The 11,578-nt window shown below is 38.9% G+C and overlaps 1 protein-coding gene across 1 annotated transcript; it reads left to right on the plus strand.

The window, feature by feature from the left end:
• Positions 1-9,129: 9,129 nt before the first annotated feature.
• On the plus strand, positions 9,130-11,314 carry LOC145034520 (metal tolerance protein A1-like). The gene is made up of 2 exons (XM_078982953.1): positions 9,130-9,324; positions 10,050-11,314. The coding sequence occupies exon 2, from the start codon at positions 10,050-10,052 to the stop codon at positions 11,271-11,273; it is 1,224 nt and encodes a 407-aa protein (XP_078839079.1). The 5' UTR covers positions 9,130-9,324; the 3' UTR covers positions 11,274-11,314.
• The last annotated feature ends 264 nt before the right edge of the window (positions 11,315-11,578 follow it).

Raw genomic sequence — 11,578 nt, forward strand, 5'->3', positions numbered from 1 at the left:
GTGTCCTGAATGCTGTCTTCTGGACGTCCTCGTCCCGCACTCTCACCTGATGATAGCCCGACCTCAAATCAATCTTGGAGAACCAAGATGCTCCCTGTAGCTGATCGAATAAATCGTCGATCCTCGGCAGCGGGTAACGGTTCTTGACCGTCAGCTTATTCAATTCCCGGTAATCAATACACATGCGATGCGAACCATCCTTCTTCTTCACAAACAAGATGGGTGCTCCCCATGGCGAGCTACTCGGTCGAATAAACCCCTTCCCCAGCAACTCCTGAAGTTGCGAGGATAACTCCTGCATCTCTGGAGGCGCAAGGCGGTACGGCACCTTAGCAATAGGTGCAGCCCCCGGAACCAAATCGATGCCAAACTCCACTTGCCTCGCGGGAGGCACTCCTGGTAACTCTTCGGGAAATACATCAGGAAACTCCCGCACCACCGGAACTTCCTCCACAGAGCTTGGTCTCTCGGAGATCACTCGCGTATCCATCACATACGCTACATAACCCTTACAGCTCTGCTGTAAACTCTGCCTCGCCCTAGCAGCCGAACAAAAGGCTGATCCAGAACGTGTACCCTCGCCGTACACTGAAAGAACTCCCCCACTAGGATCTCGTACAGTCACCAGCTGTCGCTCGCAATCGATAACCGCACCGAATCGGCTCAACCAATCCATGCCCACTATAACACAAACATCACCCATCGCAATCGGAATCAGGTCGATCGGAAACTCGACCCCGAATATCTCCAATACACATCCCCGGAATACCTCTGTAGCACAAATCACCCTGTCGGCGGCTATGGAAACCCGCAGAGGCCGACTCAATACTCCACGACTAACACTGATACGCTGACTAAATGCCAAGGACACAAAAGATCGACTCGCACCCGAGTCAAATAACACTAAAGCAGGTACAGAATTCACAAGGAAGGTACCTAAGCATAGCATGATATAAGCATAATATCTCAACACCATAAACAATAATGAAAAGGAAACATACCAGCCACAACGTCGGGCGCGGCGCGGACCTCTTCCGCAGTCAGCTGGAAGGCTCTCCCCCGAGCCCTCGGTGCCTCGGCCTTCACGGGCCGACTCTCTGCAGCAGTAGCTCTGATGGCGGCGGGAGCAGACCCCTGAGATGCTCCGCGCAGCAGCGGACACTCCGCCTTCCGGTGTCCAGTCTGGTTGCAGTGGAAGCACACTGCAAATCCCTTGGGGCAGTCCTTAGCCATGTGCCCCTCCTTGCCACATTTGTAGCAAGACCCTGCCCGACAGGCGCCATCGTGACCCTTGCCGCACTTCCCACAAGTGCGGCCCTTCTGGCTCCCGGGTCTGGGATCAGCGGGCTTGGCCCGCTTGGCTGCCGGCTGGGACTGTGCCGGTCGCCGATCCCTCCCCATAGACTCCGCCTCCTCCCTGCCCTGAGTCTCAAGCTCAATCTCCCTCTTCCGAGCATTTGCCTGAAGCTCGGCAAATGTCCGGTACGAGGAGTTCGCAGCGAACTCCCGAATATCCCGCCTCAAGATGCTCAGATAACGGCTCATACGTGCCTGCTCGGTGGACACGTGCTCAGGGCAAAACATCGCCCTCTCCTGGAACATCCTCGTAATCGCTGTAACCGACTCGGTACCCTGCTTGAGGGTTAGAAACTCCTGCGCCAGACGTTCCCTCTCCACCTGAGGAACATACTCATCCCGGAACATGGAAGTGAACCTCTCCCAGGTCACTGCCGAAAGCTCAGTCGGTGTGAAATGCGCAGTCACAAACTTCCACCAGTCCTTCGCTCCCAAGCGAAGCTGGTTCAATGCGAACCGAACCTTCAAATGCTTAGGGGACGAGCAAGTGAAGAAGCATCCCTCCATATCAGATATCCACCTCATAGCTGCCACCGGGTCCTGCGTACCATCAAACTCTGGTGGCTTGGTGTTGCTGAACTCCCTGAACAACATCGCATCACCTCCCTGGGGTCTCGCCGCAGCAATCGCTGCGGTAGCTGCTGCGACCGCAGCCTCAGAAAGAGCGGCATAGCGCTCGTCAAATGTCTCAATCAAGGCGGTCTTAATAGACACGAACATCTCTGGTATCTCGGCTCTGATGACCGCAGCCACCTCCTCATGAATGATCTGCCGAATGTCCTCATCACTAGATCCGGCATCCTCAGGCATGTGTCGTGTCCTCACCATGATCAACCTCTGAAATACAACATGCGATAATTAGAATTCACTCGAATACTCTTACATTCAACAATCCATCCCTCCTTGATTCTTGGCATCCCCAGATTCTTATTTGGACTGTGTACCGCACCGGTGCTTTGAGTAGTACGGGCCCAATACTACTGTCCGCACCGTCTCAGTACACACCCCAAATCGTCCTCTTCGGATCCCAGTCCCCAAGTACTCTATCATACTCAAATCACTCTGGAACAAATCTCACACAAAGCCCTAGCTGCTACCTAATTACTCTTAGCATCTCATAGCAGCTCACCATTCCCTAAGCTAAGGCATCACAAAACAGGCCACTCTAGTCCTATCAGCAATACCTAGCCTGCTCTAGCATGCAAACACATCACAATATTAATTATTTCATAACAAAAGGTATTTTGGGAATTCACCGTTCGGGCGCTGACTGATCGTACACACGTTTCTTCCTGGAAAACCCTTTACTCTTAGAAAATTTTTGGTTTTTATTTTTGAAAATATCCCTTTAATTCCTCAGTTTGAGTTCAAATACTCCCGAAGGTGTACCCGAATCCCTCAAACCAAGGCTCTGATACCAATTTGTAACACTGATTTTTCAAACAAAATTTTCAATTTTTATATAACATAATTCCACTAATATTCATAAAAACACCCATTTTACTTGTTCAATAAAACAGTACAAAATCCCAAGATCAACATGTAAAACTTCAAGCGTGTGTGTACGGATCAAGCCGGTGCCTTCCCGCGGTCGTCGCTAACACCTGAAACAAATAACATCAACACTGTAAGCACAAAGCTTAGTGAGTTCCCCAAAATACCACATAAAACACATATTAGCCACTCGAGGCTATAACTTTGTGGGTCCGTGCACCCAAACTCTGTGAACCCTCAGGTTCTAGCTCTGATAAACATGCACCACATAAATCACATATAAATCATGCAGTACAACACATAACATACATAGCATACAAATACTCTAACACATAACTCTGGTTACCTACTCAAGGTAAAGTATAGTGAGGAGACTCACCTCGTGTGTCTCGGTAACTCGTAACCCTGAAATCACTAAACACCCGATCCGCCGAGCTGTAGTCCCCCTATAGCACAATACATCTCTAATTAACACTCTCTCAATCTAGAGTTGATCACACTATAACAATTCACTCTTGGTCAACGCTGGTCAACGGTCAACGGTCAACTTTGACCGGACTCGGCGAGTGCACTATGGCGACTCGGCGAGTCCGTGCGCATGCACCAACTTCCCTGGAATCCTCCCTTGACACGTCGAGTATTTCCCCCAACTCGACGAGCTCCACCTGGCACGAGTTGTGGGGCCACCACGACTCAACTCGCCGAGTCTCAAGAACAACTCGGCGAGTCCAGTTTGACTCGGTCCACCTGTCCATCCTGACTCCCCCTTTGACCCACTGAGTTCACTCATCCCAACTCGGCGAGGCCACTCACTGAGTGGTCGTGCAACATTCAAGCTACTCGGCGAGTCCATGCCATGCACTGACTCAATCTTGCTCAAAAGGCCAGATCCAGTCCACTAATCCATAGATCCGGTCCCCCCATGCTTATTTGGCACGTAAAGTTACAATCTTGATGCATAAATATCCTCTACATGACCACAAATGATGATTTTGACTCTATTACTTCAACACAAGGCCAAGGACTCCATTTTCACCCATAAAGCTTGATGAGTGAGGCCCTCTGGACCTCTATGGATCCAGATCCATGGTCTCAACTCAAAGAGGGAATGAAAAGGACACCAAATCACCCCAAAAATGATCATATTAAGCCCTAACTTGCATCAAGTTCATCAAACAGGAAATGGTCCGAAAATAATACCTCTAGAGTGATGATCCAAGCTCCAAATCCACGAAATAGCAACCTCCTTTGCTTCCTCTTGCCTAGAGCCTCCTTCTTCTTGCTAAACAACACTTACAAGATCAAGATTTGCTCTCAATCCTTCACCAAACGCTCAAGAACTCTAGGGACACACTCTGGGGGTTGGATGAGCGCAAATGACGGCCATAAGGCCCTTTAAATAGGCCACAAACCCGGAGATTTAGGGTTTCACTACACAGCGTAGACTCGCCGAGTCCATACCTTGGACTCGCCGAGTCCAAGCGCGCACCTTCGCTCAATCCCGCGTCTCTACTCGGCGAGTCTGAGCCCCGACTCGCCGAGTCCCTCTACAAAATAACATAATTAAACTTTCATTATACCTGGGAAAAATCCGGATGTTACAAAGACCGATTCATACGAACGTCTATAACTTCCATCTTCATTTCTTGAATATCCAACAAATTAACTTTATGTTTATGACATAAAGTTTGAACCCAAATACGTTTATCTTTGCAACCCGCTCCTTGAATATTGATGAGATACAATTCATCTCAACACCAATTTATCTCCCTTCCCTTCAACAATTTCTTTTACCCGTTCATAACACCCATCTAAGTTATATCCCATGGCCTTCCTAATATCCAAGGTTTTTTGAATCTCACTCAATAAAAACACATTGTTAAATGAATTATCCGAGCACCCATCTAAATTATTCTAATTAGAAAAACCTGGAGGATGAGTCAAATTATCCTCAGAATCTAAAGATATCCAACACCCGACCAAATCCACCAGAAAAACATATTGGAGCTTTATTTATTCCAACAAGTTTTTTTTCTGATTAGAACTGAATCGGGGCGTGTCTGTGACCGAAGCAGCAGAAGGAGCTGGACTTGCTGCCAGGACTGCATCCTCTGCCGGAACAGTGACTGCCACCGAATACTGACCATCGGGCACTGTTTTGGTGGCTAAGAAGATTTCAAGAAGTGGTCATTAGGTTCTTATGTGGAGAATTCATTCACGAACTGATTTGGAACAGGGATTGGTGAAGAAAAATTATGAATATCCTTTTTTCAAAAAATTTCCGAAAATGCCCCTCCTCGTGAATATTGGCATTCTTGATAACATTGACTGGAGTATCTTCTTCATTTACATCCGGATTATTTCCTTTACCATTTCTACCATCTTCTTTCATTTTTTCTATTGTTTCATAAATCCCAAAGGGAAATTGTCAGAAAAGTCACAATATTTTCAGAAAAATTTCATTTTAGTCCTAAATTTTATTTTTTGAACAGAAAAATACTGATTATTTCATTTTTGTTCAAATTAACATAAAAGTCCTTTTTTCTTTTAATAGGAAATAACATATTATCGTGTAAAATCAAATAATCGAGACTTTTCTGTTTAAAAAATAAAATTTGGGACAAAAGTGAAACTTTTCCTAAAATATTAAGACTTTTCTCACTCGCACTCCCAAGTTGGACAAATTTTGACCGAGGTTGACCTAATTCCAAGTTATTTGGGCGTGATGGCTTAACTCGCCTTGGTAAGTGGCCGAGTCCAAGTACTTGACCGAGTACTTAACTGAGTTGGCCGAGTTTTACAACCCTAGTGAAAACTAACATTCTTAAACACCCCCCCCCCCCCACACACATATATATATATATATATATATATATATATATATATATATATATATATATATATATATATATATATATATATTGTGTGTGTGTATTAGAAGTATACATATAGTTTTTAGAAATATAAATAAATATTTTGAAAAGGAGTATAAATATCTATTTTTATGTTTTTCAAAAGTAAATATATATTCTGTGACTTTAGAAGTCAAAAATGCATTTTTTTTAGAAGTATAAATGCATCCTTTTGAGGTGTTTAAAAGTAAAAATATGTTTTAGATGTATAGATAGTTGATACATAAGGGCATATGGGTTAGGGGATATACGGTTACATGTTGATAACCAGCTTCATTAATGAAATAACAATAAATAAGCTCCATTAATGAAATAACAACAAATATTTTAAAGTTGAGTTTATTTTGAAAAAAAAAAGTTTAGGTCTAAAATTAAAAAAATTAAAAAAACACAAATATAAGATCTTTCATGATAAAAAATACAAAAAAAAATAATAATAATAAAAAAAAAAACTAAATTTACTTGTTGATAACATGTTAAGGCTTTTTAAGCTCCAATAATAACTAATACAAATAATAACTAATACACTTAGGTCTTTTTTTAAAATGAGAATTAGCACAAACTCCCTACAAACTTTATAAAGTTTATACATTTATTCTCTAAACTATTTTCGTGGTTTTTCGTGGGAATGAACTCGTGATCAACTTGTCTATTTAGTCCCCTTGACATGTTTTTACTAGTTTTCTTGCCACATCCACAATATTTTTCTTTTTGTTCCTTTATGTACTTCAGAAACTTCTGAAACTTTTACACATACAAGTTAAAGTCGGGTAGTTGTTGAGATCTTAGTTAATGTTGTTCATTGTCATAAGCTTTCAATCCACTTCTATTACTAGAACAAGATCGAAAGACTTGTTTCGTTGTCTGTGTTCGTGAAGTATCGTTAGACTTAGTGATTTTGTGTTAGACTTAGTGATTTTGTGTTGATTATAGATTTATAGTAGAAGCTCGATCAATTGAGATTTGTATTTGGTTTTTTGATTAGAGTCGGCGATATACACATATTTGGTCATATATTTCGTACGTATTTCTAATACTTTTATCTATAATTATGTTTATTTTGGGACATAAGGTACTAATTATGTTTGAAATCTATTTTGGAGTAGCAAATACATGCTCAAATGAAAAGGAAGCCAACGGTGCTGGAAGAAGAAAAATGTGGTCCAAGACATTTGAAGGCAAAAATTTCCTGTTTATTTGAAATCGTGTTTATTTTTACGTGTTCATTTTTATGTATGTGTTTGTATAAATTTGAAGTCGTTAACGTTTCGACATATATTTAAAATTTTTGTTCATTAAATTTCTTTTTAAAAATTACTTTCTTTATTATATGTATGTGTCGGTACAAAGTCAAAATTTTCTTTTTGACGTTTTTTTGTTGCTTATTTTTAGATGTTTCCAACGTATGCGTCAGATCATATATAATATGTTTATGATTATTTGAACTTTCGTTTGTTAATTTAAAAAAACAATCTTACTTAATTATTTTTATCTACGTTTACGTCTAATGTGAACAAACGTGATTTTTTCACTAAGTGTGTTTTTTTAAACACTAAAAGTTAATAATTTCTAAATTTACAACATTGAAATATAATCAAAACAACCACAATATATTTTTTAAATAATTATTTATTTCATATTTTGTATTAACTACTAAGAAGTTTCATTTTATAACTGAATCATTTAATTTGACTCATTTATCTGTATGAAAAATTAAATAAATATAAATATTAGCTAAATATAAAAAACCAACATTTAGAATATATATATATATATATATATATATATATATATATATATATATATATATATATATATATATATATATATATATATAGACACACACAAATACACATACAAAACGTATGCGAAAAATATCTTCGTGTGTGCAGACTTTGGTCCTTGTCTTTTTTGGAGAAGAAGACGTATATATTTTTGACGTCTACAATCATTTAAAAAATGAAGAGTCTTTCCACCCACAGACATAAGTGCTCAATAATAGTATAAAAAAAACAAACACCATCTTTTTATGATATTAGCTTGAAAATAAAGTTATTTCTAAGGATTCAATATAGTGTATAATAAAAAGAAGTAGAAAGGTGATCTATGATTTGAAATCGATTGATGTTTTAGATGAGTGATGCTTACGGAACATATGATTTAGGTGCTGTTTGTTTTTTTGAAGTCAAAATGTCTGCAGTCTGCGGACCACATCTGCAAGCCTGTGCGGTAGAAGAGGTGGATCAAATGTCTGCAGTCTGCAATAAGAAGACTGTTTGTTTTTAACGTCTGCGGGCAATTAAAATAAATTGAATTTTTAAACTTAATTTCATGTTATAAACATTAAAAATGTATTTTTAACAAAAAAATGAAAGAAAAAAAAAACTGCACGATGGCCATGTTTTTTTTTTTTTTTGGTTTAGGTTAAAATGAGGTCTGAAGACCTTTGAAGACAGTGGCCCATGTCTGCGCCAGGAAGACCTCGCGTAGACGTTTTCTGATCTGCGCACTTCTAAAAAACAAACAATCTGCGAGGACATATGTCTGCGCGTTGTCTGCGCGGTGCAGACAAAAGTGGTTGCGCAGATCTTCACACAAAAAACAAACAGCCCCTTAGATTACATGTTAGACCGTAAAAGGATGTTTCCTTTTTTTTTTTGAGGGTCACACAATCCTTTTTGTTACTTTTCATTCACTTAAAACCCAAGGAATCCTCTTATTATTTTGTTATTTTTAAAAAAAATATATATTTCATACATATATTATACTCATTTTGTAGGGAATAAAAAATCATAAATTTTAATATATTTTTTAGATTTTTTAGTAGATATATAATTTTATAAATATTAAAAAAATTGTCCAATAGAATGAAGAGATAAAGTGCGACAAGAGATAAAGTGCGACACCCCCTCTCTCCACCTCTTTCCCGCGAGTTGTTTCCTCAGCCAGGAGACGATGTTCCAATGAGAGGGAAGCTCTCATGCTTTCCTTTTCCGCTCCATACCTTCCAGCTTTAGTAATTGACTTTATTAATGAAATACTCAAAAAATATGTTAAACTTAGGTTTATTTTGAAAAAAAGATTTTAGGTCTAAAATGGAAAAATGCAAAATTGATCTTTAAAACAAAAAACCTCAATTTACCCGTTGAAGTGAACTAACAAAATAATAAATAAAAATTTTATATTTTTCGAAAAAGAAAAAATTTAAATCTAAAAATAGAAAACTCTAAATATAATATAAGATAATAATAGATAAAAATTTGTTGATTTATTAAAAAAAAATTTAGATCTAAAAACAAAAAGAACTTAAATGTAAAATGTAAAGTTTTTATAGAAATAATATTAAAAACCGAACTTATCAATCGTTACCTAAATCGGGAAGGATTACATACCCAGAAACACAAAACAAATGGAGACGCCATTCGATTCTCTATATAAATCCATGATAACCCCTGCTGCTTCGCATTACGCATACAGAATCCCTTCCCTTCTGATCATCGCGAGCTCTGAAATTAAAACCTAGGGGTTTTGGGTTCTTCTATATCTAATCGATTGCTTGAAGGTAAACCCTACGATTCTCTATCTTTTTCAGTATTCCATGGATTTAAGTTCATCTGTGGCGACGTTTGATTATTTGCATAACTTCGTTTGTGATTGGAATATCCTATCTTTGTACTCGAATAGTATTATTGGTAGCCACACCTTTTGGAATCTCGTCCCTTACTTTTTGGACATTTATAATCCCTTATTCCCATTATTAGTTTGTGCTGTTTAAAGGATTCATTTCACATAGAATAATCGTCAACTGCTGTATGCGTCCTGTCAAATCCTTGTTCATAGACCCCTTTCTTCTGTACGTGTATGTATAATCCTTCACAGTGATTGATTGATGGTCGTTTGTTTATATTTTTTCTTCTTAAAGTGATTTGTAAACAGTTTTTGCACTTGTTCATTTTGATCTACCTTACATCAGGTCCATAAGGTGGTTTTTTCTACTGTTTTTCTACATTCAGTTTTGAAAGTCTAACACAATCTAAAGGTTCTTCTTATTATGAATTCAAAATCCTGATGTTAATGTGCTACAGATTTCCTTTGTTGTGTTTTGTCGTTACTTTTTTCAAGTTGATATTATTTATGTTGAATCAATTGTCAGACAAATCCGTATGAGCTAATCTAAACCCTAGTTTGATTGCTGATTTGGCAAAATGACCTAATGTGATGTTTCTATCATTTATCTTACATAATGACACACAGTTTTGTGTATGTAATAATGATTTGATGTTACAGATGGATGCTGAAAACCATGAACATGGACACGCTGTTGACATATCTGCAACCCATGAGAACAACAGGCAAACTGTAAGCAAGGTTTGTGGTGGAGCACCATGTGGATTCTCAGACTCAAAAACCACCTCCAGGGAGGCAAAAGAAAGATCAGCATCAATGTGGAAGCTCTGGTGCGGAGTGATCCTGTGTGTGATATTTATGAGTGTGGAAGTTGTAGGTGGAATCAAAGCAAACAGTCTTGCAATTCTTACAGATGCAGCCCATCTGTTATCAGATGTTGCAGCTTTTGCAATCTCTCTGTTCTCTGTTTGGGCTTCTGGATGGGAAGCCACACCCAGGCAATCTTACGGGTTTTTCAGGATTGAAATCCTTGGGACTTTAGTTTCGATCCAAATCATTTGGTTGTTAACTGGAATCCTTGTTTATGAAGCCATTGATCGTCTCCTTCATGGCACTGTTGATGTCGAAGGCAGTCTAATGTTTGGCATCGCGTCATTTGGCTTGATTGTCAACATTCTCATGATGTTCATACTAGGCCATGATCATGGCCATAGCCATGGACATGGACATAGCCATGGACATGGACATGATCATGATCATGATCATGGCGAAGATGATATACATATCCATGGAGTTAGTGTCACAACCCACGAACATCATGGTCATGGTCATGGTCATGGTCATGATCATGGTCATGGTCATGGTCATGGTCATGAACATGATCATGATGAAGGACATAATGAGCCTCTATTGAAAACCTACTCATCAAAAGAAACGAAGAAAAGGGGGAATATAAATGTGCAAGGTGCGTATCTTCATGTTTTAGGGGATTTAATACAGAGTATCGGGGTAATGATAGGGGCAGGGGTAATATGGTACAAACCAAGCTTAAAAGTAATAGATCCGATATGTACTTTGCTGTTTTCGGTGATTGTTCTGTATACAACAATCAATATGCTTCGGGACATATTGGAGGTGTTAATGGAGAGCACACCAAGAGAAATCGATGCAACAAGTCTTGAAAGAGGGCTTTGTGAAATAGAAGAAGTGGTTGCGATTCATGAGTTGCATATTTGGGCAATTACTGTTGGGAAAGTGTTGTTGGCATGCCACGTCAGGATTAGGCCTGAAGCTGATGCTGATATGGTTCTTGATAAGGTCGTGGATTATATCAAAAGAGAGTATAACATCAGCCATGTCACCATTCAGATTGAGAGAGAATAAATAAATAAATAAATAAAAATCAGTTTTTAATCCTTTAAAAATTTTGGGTGACATCTGACATGATTCTTTTAGTGTTTTATAGTTGTGGGACAGGTTTAAAAATTCTGGGTTTGTAACTTTTTGACGGCATAAAATCCAAAAAAAAAAAAAAAAACATTTGTGTGGGGAATCCTTATTGGTTAGAAATATGAATATAGATTTTCCTACTTTGTGGAATGTTTTTAATGATAGATTATTTATTGCATTATGCGAGTTGAAGTGGTCGAAAGTGTAGAGGCTGTCATGAACAGGGAAAGTGATACAAA

This window comes from Lactuca saligna, chromosome 3, assembly GCF_052625555.1.
Source record: "Lactuca saligna cultivar CGN05327 chromosome 3, ASM5262555v1, whole genome shotgun sequence".
NCBI lineage: Eukaryota > Viridiplantae > Streptophyta > Magnoliopsida > Asterales > Asteraceae > Lactuca > Lactuca saligna.

Excerpts from the sequence above, each read along its gene's own strand:
- LOC145034520 (XM_078982953.1), top strand. The coding sequence starts at position 10,050 with ATGGATGCTGAAAACCATGAACATGGACACGCTGTTGACATATCTGCA.